Source organism: Erpetoichthys calabaricus, chromosome 11 (assembly GCF_900747795.2).
Source record: "Erpetoichthys calabaricus chromosome 11, fErpCal1.3, whole genome shotgun sequence".
NCBI classification, from domain to species: domain Eukaryota; kingdom Metazoa; phylum Chordata; class Cladistia; order Polypteriformes; family Polypteridae; genus Erpetoichthys; species Erpetoichthys calabaricus.
In genome coordinates this window covers 163,539,166-163,557,035 of record NC_041404.2, presented here as the reverse complement: position 1 = coordinate 163,557,035, position 17,870 = coordinate 163,539,166, and the positions used below count along the sequence as shown (strand labels likewise).

At 36.8% G+C, this 17,870-nt stretch overlaps 1 protein-coding gene across 3 annotated transcripts in view; it reads right to left on the bottom strand.

The window, feature by feature from the left end:
- Positions 1 to 17,870, bottom strand: part of radil (Ras association and DIL domains) — a 121,112-nt gene that overhangs the window by 19,343 nt on the left and 83,899 nt on the right. For all 3 annotated transcript variants that reach the window (XM_051933777.1, XM_051933779.1, XM_051933778.1), the window contains 3 exons: positions 17,441 to 17,613; positions 14,068 to 14,218; positions 9,643 to 9,833 (listed from right to left, as the gene is read on the bottom strand). In XM_051933777.1, coding sequence (XP_051789737.1) covers positions 9,643 to 9,833; positions 14,068 to 14,218; positions 17,441 to 17,613 — 515 coding nt within the window. The remainder of the gene's footprint in view (positions 1 to 9,642; positions 9,834 to 14,067; positions 14,219 to 17,440; positions 17,614 to 17,870) is intronic.

Genomic DNA, 17,870 nt, shown 5'->3' with positions numbered 1-17,870 from the left:
ACAGTACCACCATCCTACCTCAGCCCGTCATGAAGACCGAGGGTGACAAGAAAAGTGTAGATTGTGGAGAGAACGTTGGAGGCAGCAGCCATCTTGGATTAAGTCAGATGGTGACTAGTAACACTAATTGTTGATGTTTTATAATAAATCTGGCTATTCTGCTGTAAAGTGGAGCCAATGACTCTATACTGAAATGGAAAAATATCAAACAGTAAATACTAAACAGTTCAAACAGATGGTTTATTATTCAAAGATTCTTAAATTGATTTAAAAACTCACATACTCTGGCAGTATAATTTCTGTTATTTTTAGTAGAGATTTACATATCATAACATACTCCAAACCTGATTAACCCTATTCAAGGTTATGAGGGTCAACGCCTATCCTAGCGGCATCAGGCACAAGCTGAGAATACCTAAGCCCACTCACACTAACCGCTGCACTCACACTGGGCCAATCTGGCAGTTAGCCGAACAAATGTGAAGCACTAACACACAATTCTTCTTCCTTTTGGGTGTGTGCATGGTTGTGTCTTGGAATGGACTGCTACTTTATATGGAATTGGCTGTGTGCCCTGTGATGCTAAGATAGGCACCAGCTACCCAAATCCCTGACCTGGATAAGAGTATTAGAAAGTGAATGGATGGATGGATTGGACACACAAGCTACCTTTCTGTCTGACAGGTGACTCCACACCAATCCAGCAGGAGGCTCCCATCTCTTAAAAACTGGCCAGGCTAAATATTTTGGAATTTCATTCCTCCTTCCTAACAGTTTTATCAAACCCTGTTACTTTGTAAGCTGTTCTGCCCAGTAGTCCTTTACCCAGGCTGCCTTACTTGATTATTGACAAGTCTAAATATGAGGTGCGGAGGTTACTTGACACACAGAAAGTAAGGTGGTAGACATCATTACTTACTATATTAGAAGAGCTATGGTGCAAAGGACAGTTCATCAGTCCACTCCTGTATTTTACATTCTCCACTATTGTTATGGAGCCTTTGTACATTTTTGTTCCAAGTAGCCGAATAGACGTGTACATCTTATTAGGGCATTCTGTCAGGATCTGATGTGCTGACATTTAATATGTGCCATCTGTTTGCTTTGCAGTACATAAAGCTATTGCACTTGGCACATGTGTTATTTGTCGCATGTTTGCTGTGTGCTGTCATCAGGGATATGCATGTGCTCGGGAAGCGACATCAGCTGCAGGCGACAGTAAACATTTTGGGGCCATAAGTATTTACCCACTCTGATCTAAATGGGGAGTGACTGCATCTAGCCTAAAGACTAAGTAAAATGTGTCAAAGAAACTTTTTTTGCTTGACTTTTAACTCCTGATTCTTTAATTAGAGTTTCAACCTTATATTTTCCTTTATCTTTTCTCTTTTGTGTTTGATAAAGAAGGATTTAGGCATTACTGACTGCAAGTATGAAAAGAACAAAAAAGAGAAAAAAAATTAGTATCATATTTTGGAGTCTAAATCATAAAATTATGTTGTAGGAAATACCTTTGTAAAAAAAGATTATAATACATTGTTTCTCCAAAATCCAAACGTATCTTAGAGAATTTTTTTTTTTACAAATAAAGATTATTTTAGTTCACCAATTTGGTCATCTTGTGATCTCCACCAGGATTTTATATTAGTATTTTTAGATCTTCAAGACACACAAAAGCAGACAAACTGTCACTGTATTTAGTCTTTGTGCTAAAAATAAATAACTCTGACAACTATGACTGCGTGTCTCTGGCTTTAAAAGCCATTTTATTCCACTTTTATATGTTTTTGAGGTACTTCTCTGTAGGCAGCAAGGAAGCTCAATCAATATTGCATTACTGTGGTCTGTGCATTTTTAATAAGTTTTGAGCTCATATAAATAATATGCTTATGAAATAATATTCTTGTATACGTTGTACAGTATATATTTTATTTCTACTTATTATTTTTATATTTAATTGCTTTTTTTTCTTATGAATATAAATTTTTGCTTTTTTTTCATTATTAGCAGTATTAAAAGTATTACTTGAGCTCTACCAGCAGAAATGTGAGAAGATTCTTTGTTACCAGAGATTTTTTAGCAAAACGGGCCAAGCTCTTAGTTAACATTGATTGGTTTATTGTTTTAAAACAATATTATCTTAAATTTATAAAAAGCATTACCACACAATGGAACACACTGGAACATCACAACCACTGACCTGGTGAACCGTGTTGATTTGCAGCCCTCCATAACCCTCAGCCCTCCACACCTGGAGCACCTCAGCTAACACAGAGAGAGACAGAACATTCTAACTGCTGCCAAACTGCTGCGGTTTACCAATGGGGTTGTCTGTAAAGAGCATGACATGGTTTATACACTGAATGATTATTTCATTTAATACACACCAAGTATAAAATAATTATATGTGTTTTCATTGTTTTGTTCTTGTCATTATTTTGTCATTGTGATAGCTTTGAGGGGGTTCTGTATGCGGAATGACCTTTCCGCAGTATATTTCCCAACACTGATCCTTTTCCACATCGCCATTTTTCTTTTTACACTTTGTCCTTGATATGCAGCTTTTTAAGACAGCTTTGGTTGCCAAGCATATGAGCTAACATTGCAGTACATGTGACTTCATGATGTTAATGCCATGCTATACAAGATGTTGGAGAAAATGTTTCTTGAAAAATGTTGTGATTTATTGTAGTTAGGGAAAGGCAATTTAGTTAAAATTATCATCCCTTCTTTTTTGACCTCTGATTTTTATTCCACATATTGCTTTTTTGATTATTCTTTTCCATAGCCTGTTAGGCTCTTCTGCTCTTTGTTAGTTTGAATTCAGTACAACTGTTAGGTTGACCCTTTTCACTCTGGACACTTTAGGGTCAAGAACTCAGCAATAGACAGAAACCTGCCCATGACTCTGTTTTCACTCGTATCCTGATGATGATGCTGATATACTCCTTATTCTTACCAGATACTTTCATGAGTCACATCACATCATCAATAAAGGACAAGCTAACTTATTTTTGCGTAATATTTAAGAGTTTGAGGCTGATAGCTGTATGCTCTGCAAATACAGACATGTGATTAAAAAAGAAGATTCATATAAGTTCAAGTTAAAAAGTTTACATTTTGTGCACTGCTTTGTAGTATAAAATGCCAAAGTATTACAAAAAAACCCCAGTTAATCTAGCATACATACAGAAAGTAAACATTCATGATTAGAGAACTCATAAAGCTAAGACTTCTACTACTCCTTTTGCTTTTATTATCTCTCATGGAATAATTTGATATTTGAAAGGTATACTGTAACTGTCATTAATGAATACAGTGGAGAATAAATTGCTCTTATCCTGCATTGAACTAAGGCACAGTTCAGTTTTTTAGAACTCCAACCCCTTATGATGTTTATTGGTACTAAAAGTTGTCAGTAGTCAAATAAAAATGCAAATCATTTCATCTTCAAAATTGTCATGTACTGTATCGCTTGTTATGAGTGGCTTTAACTCACACATTAAAACATAAGGCTAGAATGGGGCATGCTGGTCTGGTTGGCATTACTGCTTCATAGTTCCAGGTGCAGTTCCTCACAGTATTGTCACTTTTATGTCCTCTACATATCTGTGTTGTGAGTGTAAAGTAACCTAGTGACTGCAAATTAGCTAATTATGTCAGTGTGAGTGTGTGCGATACTATGCTCTATGACAACCTGGCATCCCTTCATTGTGATAGTTTCTAACATGTTCAGAACATAGATGGAGGATTATTAGAAAATAATTACTGAATTCAAAACAGATGATTTTAACACAGTTAACTTTACTGTACTGTGTATCAATGGCCTGTCACTGTACAAGCTATATCAAAGTACAATTCTACAATTTCTTGTTGTCAGAGAGAGGACTCTAAAAGAAGTCAATTCTTGAATTACTAAGAGGATGTAACTGCTTTGAATACAAAGGTTCTTCAATTAAGCATTTAGTAAAGTAGTTGAAAATATACAGTATAATCCTAGTAGCCATATTGCCTCATTACATCACCTAAACTCATTAGAAGATTAGTAATGATTTTAATGTCTAGTACTTAGTTTGGCCTAGTGCTGAAGGTTCCTATTATCGACTGGATTACAATGTCTCCTAAACCTTTACATCTGCTTCCAGCATGACAGGAAGATCAGCTCTGTTTAAATGATTTGCTACTTAAATGGAAGTGTCCTTAAGCCAAGGTGTAATGTAATATTTGCATTGTCTTTCGGAAGACACTCATACTCATAACACATTCAATAGTATTTTTTTTTTAACATTCAGAATTGCATTAGCAAGGACTAGGGTCAAATTATCTTCAAAGAACATTTGCTTTTAACACATTTTGTTAAACATTTTCTTATCCTTGTTAGTGAATTTTTTGCAATTTGATTTGCTGAATGTGATACGATAAACATCAATACAAACATACTGAATAAGGAAAAAGATCATTTTTCTGCAAACCACACACTTTAACATATTTATTAAAATTAGTCTGTTGTTTTGTTGAGCTGTCTATATACGCATTCAGCATACCTGAGCCAATGAATTTTCTGCAGTTCTTTTTGTGTGGGTAAAGAGTTTTACATGTGCATATGATTTTCAGTTGTTTTTAAGAGTACAGACTACAATACTACATTATTAAATATTAGGTGGAACATGCCACATTTTCTTGAGATTGCAATGTACGTTATGTTATATGATCCAGGTCTAATGGTTATGAGAAGATGAAGAGAAGCTCCACTGCCACCCAAATTTGAATGGCTCTATTAAATTCTAGCAGGTACGTTCCAGATGATTTTCCATTATTACTAATAAGGCATTTCTCAATAATGTCCGATTCAGGACTGAGGAATAATGATTGAATTTGTTTTTCAGAGATGTAGACTTAAACATGTAGCCAGTTTAATAGTGCAGATACTCCTCGAGTCTGACAAGTCGTAAGAAACATTGGAAATACAGGATATATATTGAAAAGTACTGCAACATTTTTTTATATCATTAGACCCTTTATTATTTAATTTAATTATCACAATCAGCATACACACGTAATTTTCTCTTAAATAAACAGTATAAAGGATGAAAGCATATTAGTTACATGTGAGCAATAGGGGATGTCATGGAACATCTTATTATTTCACTATGAAGCACATATATGTGGTGAGAAATGTTTTTAATGGGTGATTATAATAAAGCATATTATTACTGAATTGCTTTTCCTAATCTTGAAATTTTATCTATTTAATGCCCCCAGTAATAGAAATTTAGTGAAAATATTCTCTTTAATAGAGGCAATTGTTTGTACTACTGAATAACGTATACGTAAAATTAAGAAAGTCTTTATATTTGATAGGGTTCTTATCATGACTTGATTTTTCTAAGATTTAAATATTAAAACAGGTAAAATGTGGACACTTTGTTAGGCATATTTGTAAGTTGGTTCTGCACTGACGTTCAGATCAGCTTGAGTTAGATGAGCAAATGAAACAATGAAGAATGTTTTGAAAGCACAGGATAGCAATGCTAACTCGTGTCAAATTCCATGTGTTGGAAAGTGTTACAGAATGATTGATGTGGATCTCTATTTTGAAAATCCTATTTCATCTCCTTACATGGATGACAGATTAGGCCATGATATGGTGACTGGAGAGTCAACTACATCAACCTAAATTTACTGTCATCTTTGGGGAACAATTGAGACATAATGTTTGTCAGAAAACCACACACCCCACATTTACACAGCCTTATCAAACTATATTATTGAGTCTCAACAGGCTGGATTGGTGAATTTATGCTGTTTTCACTATGCTCTAGCCCTCATGTCAGCATATATCACCAGGAACTATGGGAGTTGTTAAATTAAACAATGTTTTTCAGTTCTTTAATATCCAATATTTATATTCCCTACCTTACTATAAGGACACCATCGTGTTCTTCACCAGCATTTGGTTGGATTTTTGACAGTCATATTTAATCCAGAGATGTCCATCCATCCATTATCCAACCCACTATATCCTAACTACAGGGTCACGGGGGTCTGCTGGAGCCAATCCCAGCCAACACAGGGCGCAAGGCAGGAAACAAACCCAAGCCAGCCCACCGAAATCCAGAGATATGTCTTATAGCTTGTTAGGTCTCTTTCAGCTGCACTCATTTTTATATTGGACTACCTGTAGCCTGGCTTTTTGAGTCTCATTTATCAATGATCTGTTTCCTACCACTGGACCCTTCTTGGCTCGACTTTTTTGGAGTGGTGGCCCATTATTAATACACCCAAAACTCTATTATACGTGAACATCCCAACAGATAAATTGTTCTGGATCATTTCTTACAATGCCACTTTCACAGCCTGTTGAATTGTCAGTCTCTTTCTCCTTCACTTTCAGAACTGTACAAATATTCACATATAATATTCTCAAAATTTTAAAATATATTCTTAATGAGAATGGCATTAAAAACGGTTTTTAGTTCCAGTAAATTCTGCAGTCTTTTCTGTGACAGAGAAGCTGTTGCTTCCATATATTAATGAACTTGAAGTAAACCTAACAAGAAAAAAATTCATTTCATTATTCTAGGTGATGAAAACCTAAATGGTATGCAGTTAGTAAATACACACCAATGACATTATAAAAATATATGACTTTAAACGTAAGAAATCAACATACATAATTTGCTTTGTTTTGTCTGTATGGATATATACTGTATGTATGTTACCTGTATTTTTAATCACTGGCACAAGGCAAAAGGGAGAAACTGAATGGATATTCATAAAGAAAGCTAAAATGAATACATGAAACAAAGCCACAATAGTAATATTAAAAGAAATCTTTATTGTATGGATTAGTGAAGGCAGAAAATCCATCCATCCATCCATTATCCAACCCGCTGAATCCGAACACAGGGTCACGGGGGTCTGCTGGAGCCAATCCCAGCCAACACAGGGCACAAGGCAGGAACCAATCCCGGGCAGGGTGCCAACCCACCGCAGGACACACACACAAACACACCAAGCACACACTAGGGCCAATTTAGAAACACCAATCCACCTAACCTGCATGTCTTTGGACTGTGGGAGGAAACCGGAGCGCCCGGAGGAAACCCACGCAGACACGGGGAGAACATGCAAACTCCACGCAGGGAGGACCCGGGAAGCGAACCCGGGTCCCCAGGTCTCCCAACTGCGAGGCAGCAGCGCTACCCACTGCGCCACCGTGCCGCCCCCAAGGCAGAAAATACACAATGTTATTCCTTCTCTCCTTTACACAGAACCAATTTTGTCAAACGTCTGCACACTGACTTTAGTAGGAATTAAGGGTTATCTATTACGTGAGTTTACCATAGCAGGACCATCAAAGTCAGGTCCACCATTCACTGTCAGTCAGATATGCAGATTGACTGCTATAACATAGACATGACTCGCCAAAGGTGGCTTTGATAATCAAAACTCCAAGGATTGATAGGGGATTTAATACAGTGTTCTCTGCATAAGTCACTTACTTATCTATATATGACAAACTACTTTTGCAAAAAATGCAACTATGAATACTAGTGTGGTGTAGTAAACATTCTCAGTAAGATTCATAACCACATAAAAACTCTTTGTGGACTCTCAAATAAAGAAAATGCAAAACATACAAATGCAGTCTGTTTAAGACTTCTTAAGGTTATTGTTGTTGCAAATGCCAAATAGGCAATTGTGGCCCCATTCAAATTGTGTCAGTCACAACAAATATATTCCTGTTGAAAGCTTCTCTAAAGTTACTAGTAATACATTGCTATCTGGGTCAATGAGGAAGAGACACAAGAACTTATACAAAAATCTTTATAGCTTGGAGGTCAGAGTCAGAATCAATATTAAATATAATCCTGATGTGTGCTTATGAAAGACCATTGTCCATAAATAACATCTGACAATCAGATGAGCTTGGCAAAATAATATGTCATAGGGGAATGATGAATTTATGTCTTTTTAATGTTCATTCTTTGGTTTTTTTTTTACAAACATCTGCAGCTTTTAGCAGTGTCACTAGACTTTTATAGATTTTTCTTTGACTTGTAATAACTGAAGAATTTTTTATAGTGACCCAGTTGTATGCCAATCCAGTCACTCGTGCTTTTTAAAGGTGCAACAGAGAATCTAGTGCGTAAGTCTTTCAGATAGGGGATCAAAAGGACAAGTGAGGACTTCCTTTAGCCATATTGCCCATTGGGTGGTGGGAAGCAAGATCTTCAGAAACCGAGTCTGGTAACTCTGAAGATAAACAGCTGGTAAGCCTCACCTGAGTGATGTGTCTGTGACCATTTCATAACAAATGTTTAAGAATACACCCACAAATTGTTCAGGTTCCTTCAAACAGTGCATATGGATTAAGCAGACATGCTATGAAGTTCTCTTTGCAAGGTGTATCCTTGATGTAATTTTTTTATATGTGTTTTTGCATTAATAAGGTTTATTATATATAAGTTAAGAAATAGAATTATATGTAAGTTAAGAAATAGAAGTTAGTTGTATAATATGGAGAAGACGTATTAGAGAATTGTGTTGTTTTGTGCCACCAAAATGGTTTCTTTTTTTTCTTAACGTTTAGCAAAGTTGATCTTTCAGCTTCTGCGGTGGGTTGGCACCCTGCCCAGGATTGGTTCCCTGCCTTGTGCCCTGTGTTGGCTGGGATTGGCTCCAGCAGACCCCCGTGACCCTGTGTTCAGATTCAGCGGGTTGGATAATGGATGGATGGATGGATCTTTCAGCTTAGAACTGTCTCAGTAAATATCTTCCTTTGAGATCGGGTGTCTCCCTATTTCATTCTGTGTGCTTTGGGATGCAAGATGCCATCTCTGGACATAAATCCATCCATTTTCCAACCCGCTGAATCCGAACACAGGGTCACGGGGGTCTGCTGGAGCCAATCCCAGCCAACACAGGGCACAAGGCAGGAACCAATCCTGGGCAGGGTGCCAACCCACCGCAGGACACACACAAACACACCTACACACCAAGCACACACTAGGGCCAATTTAGAATCACCAATCCACCTAACCTGCATGTCTTTGGACTGTGGGAGGAAACCGGAGCGCCCGGAGAAAACCCACGCAGACAGGGGGAGAACATGCAAACTCCACGCAGGGAGGACCCGGGAAGCGAACCCAGGTCCCCAGATCTCCTAACTGCGAGGCAGCAGCGCTACCCACTGCGCCACCGTGCCGCCACCTCAGACTATGCATTTTTAATTATTCACTCTTTATACCAGTATCAAAAGACCGCACAATTTATGTTGCAATTGTTATGTAAGAAGAAGTCTGTAATTATCACTAGTAGCTATATATCATGATGACAAATAAATCTCTAAATCAAGCCTATATAAATCCATTGCTTCCTATAAAGCTGTTGCCCCAAAAAACTTTGAACTTTAATATAGTGTTCTAAATGCATGGTCATATGCATTCATGCATCCATCGGTGACATGAAGTTGATTTAGCCCTACAAGACTCATGTTTTTGATTTCGCTTTTGCTAAAAATAGAATGTAGCGATAAAAGAAAATGTATTATGTACTGTTATATGTTGCAGAGTTGTCTCTTCTGCATGTTAACAACTACTGTATAGGACAAAATAACCAAGTACCGGTTGTACCTACCGGCAGCTCCTGCATATCTGAATTTCCATTGGACGGTGAAGCTCTGGTCTTGATGCCCCAGAGGAAGTGACGTACGTACAGCAATTGTCTGTAGATATTATCATCCACGCAGTCAGATTCCAGATTCACTTTGAACCCACTGCTGGGCAGGACAATAGGTGGATGGTTTTCAAAACTCTCTAGAAGATCCCCTGAAAACAAAACAACATGATTGTTAACATTAGCGTAACCTTTGATCATACTGTATCAAAAATATCCTTCACTTTTGCTGTCACACTCAATAGTTAACAGATGAAATATAAACACAGTTTGGTCTTTTAATATTTTAAATGTTTAATAAAAGGGATTGCATGGTATTCTTATTTTCATCAGGGCAACGGATGGCAACGTGACTTGACCACAGTAATAAAGCAATCAGCATTGCATGAAGTACTGTGCTTGACACCATTAGGACTTTTACTGAAAATATTTGTTTTGCAAATCCATTTGAACACATCATAATGACTTATGCTGATTGTAAATGTTTCTAACTATTGAACACATAAATCAATTAAACCACAAAATAACATAAAATTTTAATTAACTGAAACTGGAAATTAATGTACCATGAAGCTCTTTCTGACTTTTCAAGATGTTTCTACAATATGCAATCTTGGCTCCTTTTACATCCTTATTCTTAACAGATTATTCTTTATTCTATTTATTCTTTATCAGTGCACATAAATCACATGAACTAAATGGGCATATCACTGTTACCAAAATCCTGAAATCATATTATAGTTGCATTCAGTAGCAGATTTTGGTACAGTTGACATGGGCAGCCACCCTGGGCGGCATGAGGCACCTAAACCAAAAAAAAAATAGGAATGTTAAAGGGCATGCACTGTATAAAGTGTGAGGTGTGAACACAGAAATGTGCCGTTTATGTTGATGAACTGACTTGTGCTCCAGACACTGAGGGAGACCCCCATGCGATTGTCTAGTTCAAATAGTAAAGAGTGGCCACCAATGGTTGCTGTCTCCCCTCCCCTGCCCTGGGCTCCAAATGGGCTTTGACTGGCACTGATTACATTGTATCTCCTATAACAGGAAGTTTATTGTAATATGTGCACATGACAATAAACTTGAACTTGAAAACCACTTCATACAACAACACTACTCAAGTGATGTTATACTGTTATTATTAAATGAGCAGTTATTTTATGGAATACCAGCCAAAGAAAAGGAAAGATAGGAAGTGATAGAGAGATGCCTGATAAATGGTATGAAGGCCTGTCTCTGTCTACTATGTCCAAGTAGGTACGTTTTTATTTTTTATTATTGTGTTTCTACACTTCAAATCCTTCCTTCATGTTTTAAATTAAATACTTGTTTTTGCTTATTTTATGGCTAATGCTCCAGCACCCACAAGACCCTATTCTGAATAAGTGAGTTGGAAGATTGGTTTTTCATTGACATATCCGTATGAAAACCTGACATTTTTATAATGCTGTTAAGAAGTGCAAGCATATAGATAGATAGATAGATAGATAGATAGATAGATAGATAGATAGATAGATAGATAGATAGATAGATAGATAGATAGATAGATAGATAGATAGATAGATAGATAGATAGATAGATAGATAGATAGATAGATAGATAGATTTTACTGCGAGATTTTACTGCCTTTACAAGGGCCAAAGGAAAGAGGGATGCCTAAAGTCAGATATATAAAAAGTTGTCTGGTTTGATTTCTCATGTTCTAACTTTACTGACCTGAAAGAAGACAGCTAACAAATTTCCTGACTGTGCTCACCAGCGCAACTTCAAAAACTGTTTACAGATTTTTCTCAACAATTTAATGAGCCTGGGGAGAAAGAACATAGTTCACCTACAACAAAAGATATTACTACAGTGAGTTTAGGAGTGTTCCGTATTGGCTGCCAGGAACTGACATATATGCATTGCTGGCTATAAAAGCAAACATTTTTCTTTATTATTGCAGATTCGTTTTATATTATGCAGCACCTTCACTTTTTCCTGGCAAATAAAAGAGCCATAGTAAACACTTCTTAAATATTTTATGCTTTAGCATTTTATTGTGTATTTGTTTAAAAAGGCCAGCAATTCAGTGCATTATTTAGTGCTGCTATCTCTCTTCATCGCAAGGCTGGCCAAGGTATGTCCTCCCTGTATCTGCATAGTCTTTCCCGTGTACTCCAGTTTCACATGCAGATTAGGCTGATTGGCTTGTTGTGAGAAACTATTCCATATGATAGAATGGCATTCTCTTTTGAGTTTGGTTCCTGCCTTATACCCAGTGCTGCCATGGTAGGTTTAGATGATCCAATATGAAAATAAACAGGTTTGGGAAGTGAAGAAATGAATTACTGTAATCTGTTTAAATACAAACTTTAAAATGAGACTCTGTAAAGTGGCTTCAGGATAGGAAAGACGCTATATAAATATATTATTAATATTATTATTAGCGAGAAACACAAATACTGTTATTCAATTCAACAGAGTCATTTCTGGCACCTATCATTCTGAATCTGAAGATTTTGATAAATCAAATTGCATGTCATAGGGTCTTAGTGTAAATTTGTTTATGTGAAATGAAAAAAACAACTTTTCTACAGTATGACAGGAAGAACTTTTATGTTTAATGGTCAAAAGTATATTTTTTCCTTCCAATAGATATAGCAATTTGTAATATTATTTCCCTATGTAAAATATATACTAACCTCCTTGGCATTAACCCTGAGTGTCTCTCAGGCTCAGAATTCTATGTTAGCACAGTTAAGCCAGAGTGACTTTTGGGTTAGGCTGTTAGTGTTAATTTTTAAACCAAAATAATCCTCAGGACAGTATTCTGTTGCTAAACCGCAGTGACATGCTTGGTGACTTAAGTTATACAACATTGCAGCCAGGTGAAGTATTTACATGGTCAAAAGGCAAAATGATGGAAGGACAAAAAAGATGTTAGCCTCCTAATTATTGTTCACCTTGCAGCAACTGTCAATTTTTTTGTCATGGGAAATGTAGGAGTCATTAAGCCTTATGCTGTGGTAGCATACAACAACTTGATGTGCATGTCCATCGTGTGGATTAGGCACCGACATTCTACTCTCTCATGTGCAGACAACAGAAAGACCCTGCTACTGTCCCAATTGCAACGCCAGACTGTGCGTTGGTAACTTTTTCAAAGTTATATTTATTTGTTGAGCACTTAAAAACACAGCATTACTGCCGACCAAAGCGCTGTACAGTTAAAACAAAACAGGACTAAAAACAAAATATTAAAGCAAACATTAAGAGAGAATTTGAACTAAAAACTAAAAACAGGTCAGAGGATCCAATAAAATAGAGAAAATAGTGAAAAACAAGTAGAAAATGAAACAAGTTAAGAATTAAAAGCCAATGTGAAGAAGTGCGTTTTTAAGCGTAATTTGAATGTGGCAACTGAAGTGGCTTGCCTAACATGCAGGTTAGGTGAATTGGTGATTCTAAATTGGCCCTAGTGTGTGCTTGGTGTGTGGGTGTGTTTGTGTGTGTCCTGCGGTGGGTTGGCACCCTGCCCGAGATTGGTTCCCTGCCTTGTGCCCTGTGTTGGCTGGGATTGGCTCCAGTAGACCCCCGTGACCCTGTGTTCGGATTCAGCGTGTTGGAAAATGGATGGATGGATATTAAAAAATCTCACATTACTCGCGTCACACAATATACATATCCATTAGGAATGACTCACCAATTAATGGGGGAGAGAGGCAGGTCTTCAATTCAAAAGCATGATCGCGTGTAAATGGACTTCATGTTTGCAGAGTACTTTCATTTTCTGAAGGTATTTATTTAGCAATATTTTAGCAAAAATATATGTCTTTTGATCATTGTGAATATACGATTGGTTGACTTGACATGTGGATTGTGCGACACAAGCAATGTGAGATTTTTAATGGATGTTTTTGATAGTCTTTGCTGTTGACCAGCATTGGTAACAATTGGCTCCCATTCTGTTAGAGACGTTATTTATCTCTGTTCTCATTGATAACATGAGATTAAAAATTTTCCTCAGTTGTCGCTACAAACCAGATTGGGTAAGTAATATATACAAAAAATCTTTTTTGAGTGGAGTATTCTTTTAAGAGTTGGTCATTAAAGAAAATGAATGATATCATGTGTTACAAACTTATACTGATGATTTGGACTGGCATGAAGGTGATGTCATCTCAACTGTGCTGGAATGCTAGTACTTAATTTGAAAAACTGACGTACATAGAGCCCCACATGTGACATCTGGTCACCATTATTTTACTAGTACTGACCCATTCTTATTATTTATTCATGATAAGCCTGTTTAACTTGTACCACTCATGTCCTCATGCTGTGTGTTTCCTCATTCTCCTATCAATTCATCAAATGTTAGAAATGCAAATGAAGTCCACTAACCTGTCCTGTAAATCTGTGCTTCCTCGTCAGGATTCGGATGCCATGCAGGGATGGGCCCAATATCACTTGATAGCTGGTAATGCGCTAAAAGATGGTGTATCTGGGCAGGTGTAAGAGATGGGTACTCGGTACACAGACACTTCCAACTCATCTAAGGAGAAAATAGAGCTTCATCAGTAAAAGGCTAGACATTCAAAGCAGATGGGCTAGCAGAAAACCAGCAAATACAAAAGTAGGTCAGTGGATTTAAGAACAAATTAGAATGTACAACATTAAAAATATTTTTTGTGCATTTGCATATTTTGTAGGAGGTAAGTCTTAATTTCTTTTCTTTTGTGTTGGTGGTGTTCAGAGCCTTTGGGGAGCCTCAACTAGTTTATCTATTTTGGTCCACCTTGGGAGCACTTATGGTGGGTTCAGTCCTGGTTGTATTGATGTCTTATGTTAGTTTTTCTATTCAGGTCCATACCTAATTTTAATATTCCTGATAAGACACAGAATTAAAGAATCTTACTAATTCTGAATGTTTGGTAACTCAGTGTTGTAAGTGAAAATATAAGTATTTGATAAAATAATAATATTCTTCTGAAATTGTTTAGTATGGAACCTGAATGCATTTGAGTTTGAAGACAAGTCCAACTAACTTTACAAAGTTGGAATGTTAAAGAATGATGCAGGTAATGTGTTAAGAAAGCAGTGCTTTTCCAGAAGCTAATTCCAGCAGGAAGCAGGAATATTATGGAGAGCTTGTGACTGTAATACAGACTTATAAAATGCCAGTTAGCAGTTTTATTAATAAAATAAAATATATACTAGAAAAAAATCTTATTTTTTGTGCTTCATAACAACTTTGAAGAATTTATCAAATTGTTATGATAACTGCTTTTTTATCTGCACCGTGTACCTGCCTTACTAAGGTGCCGTGGTTACTTGATAGCCACATGTTGGCAGTATTTGAATAAAATATCCATAGAATGAAATTCAGTTTTACATTTCTATTATTGAAATCTTGTCTCTCTTAATCAGTCCTGCATAAATTCATCACCTGACTTGTACTTTTCCAGACCCCCACCAATTGCCTTCCAGAAAAAGGGGTGAATCTAGCAAGGCTGAAATGAAGAGAGTCTGCTGCGAAAAAGAAGAAGCAGTCAGAAGCCTGATTGCTCATGAGAGAGAGAGAGAGCGAGAGAGGTTGTAATAATTCCAAGAGTCATTCTGTACTCTGAAGACCTCAAGATGTAGGATTGGTGGGATGAGCAGCAGAGAGGTGGCATTGCCCTGAGTGAATTCCCATGTACAGACAATGGGTGTCAGATTTGTCCAGGGAAGAAAAAGTAAGACTGAAATAAAGGAAGCCTGCTATAAAAAGAAGACGCACAATTGGTTACTAGAGCAAGGGCAGTTCTCCTTTAACTCAATTAGCTAAGATGGGGTACTCTGTACTCTCATTCCAGTAGCTCTGGACTTGCAACTTGAGTGATGCTGCCCCTCGCTGATGACAGTGATGAATTTACATGGCTGTCCCACATAACTTCTTTTCAACTGGGCATCATGGGTATCAGTGCCACCATGGATTCTTGGAACAACATTATTGCCAAGACTGGCTCTTGTATATAATGGTAAAACTGGCTAAAACTGGTCAGGGCAAGGCTCTGTTGACTTTCATGTGACCCATGATATGTGAAACTTTGAATTATCCTCAACCAGTCTAAGCTAATGAACATTTAAGTTGTGAAAATTTGTCAATACTGGTTGCAATGTTTTGTGCACCTAGACAAGACTTATCACTATGTATCCCAAGATTTCCCGGTGGGAGACACTGCAATAGTGTGGGGTTTTTATACTTTGAACTCAACTACAGTATATTATTTCCATTGTAGTTATCAAGTGGAATTTATTAAAAACTAGGTTTCCTTTTCTATCCTGTTAATGATTTTTGTGTCCAGGATATGAAGTCACAAACAAGGTTGCAAATGAGGTTGTCTGTTAGGCTCTGTGGAGTTTGCAGCTGTATGTGGTGGCCAAGTTGAAAGTCATCACATCCAAATCTTAACGATTTTCCCCAGGCTTTTTGTTTTTTAAATTCCTGATCCTTTTCAACAACATTAATCACTCTTAATTTATCTTTTTTCTTAATTTCTTGTTGACCTTGACCACTCCATACTCTACATGCACCATCATAAATTCATCTTCTTAGACTCAATACCTGCTAAACTATTAGGTATCTCTAACATCTCATTTTACAATTTGACATGCTTAAAGTTATCAGCATCCTGTATTAACAATATATCCAGTGGCTCAATTTAATGTTGCATTTCTAGTTATTTGCTTCATAGCCATAAATTCATGATGCAGAAACTAATGAAATTGGACTGTCTAACATTTCCTCTGTTGTGATCCTGATCCAGCATGATGATCTGATAGCACCATCACCTATATTTATAGAGAATGAATTGTGGGATTTGTGATTTAGGATTTGTGGTTGGGCATTGGACAGATTTAAGTGTTATTAGATCTTATATTTAATATGTTAAAAGTATAGTTCCTGGTGGTTTTAACTTTAACATTGAATCACAGTGGATTTAATTTTATAGGTAATGCAAGCTATGTCTAATCTTGACCATAGTATTAAAAATGATTTTTTCCTGAAAAAGACCACCTTGTGCTATGTATACATTTGAAAAGAATGAATATCTGAACTGGAGAAATTTAAGCACCCGGGGGTACATATTCATGAGTGAGGAAAAGAGGGTATCACAAAAGTGACCAGCATGATGGGGCACTGAAGGTAGTACTGCAACCATACAGCTGAAACTGTGTCCTTGGATGAAGTTGTCATTTTCTGATAAATCTACATCCTCATACACTGAAAGAGATTGCAGGCATAAGTGGCCACAATGCTATCCCTTTACAGTGCTGCAGGTTCATTCACAATAAAATGATGAGGAGCTCAAATTTCAAAAAGGTCACTGGAGTAAAGGGATAGAGAAGAAACAATTGAAGCAGTTTGGGGTTCCCTATGGAGACTTTCCACAGGTATGATGGACACAATATCCTGAGACGAGACTCAGGAAAAGATGAAGGGATTACATCTTTTAGGTGGCCTAAAAATGTAACAGTTCTTACAGTGGAACTGAAAACTGTTATTAGGGATAGGGAAGTCTAGGTCAGTGCATTTTAGCTCCCTATGGTAAGTTGGTGAGTAATAAGACAAGAAATATTAGAATGAGATAAGATTAATCTTTTTATGAACTGACTATAAAACTATATTTTAAGATGAATAGAAAATGGTTTCAATAAGCTTTTTTCAGTAAAACAACATAATGATATTTCACTTTTAATTTTGTGGAATTCCAGGCTGACCATAAATTACCTGGATTAACTGAAGCATTGGTGTGGCCAGTATGTTTGCAGTAGCAGAAAACTTTGCAAAGAAATCATCTGCTAAATGTGATAGTCCTGCATTTCTTGCCCAATCAGCCAGCATTCTCAAAGTACCCTGGATTTGAATGCCACGTGACCACTGAAACCAGCCCCGCATAGGACCTGGAAAAGACAGAAGAATGCTGAAACAGACATTGTCAATTAAGAAATCAAGATTGAAGACGAAGAGGACTCCAAAAGACAAAATAATAGTACAAGATACATTAATTAGACTATTTGGATAGAACAAGCCTTAACAAACACAACCAATTATAACAATGAATTGTAATGAGTTGGTCAATAGCCCAGGCAAATGGTATAGTGCTATTGCAATGGAGTGCAGGTGAAGTAATTTTAAAGCTTTAAAATCATTTTGCAGA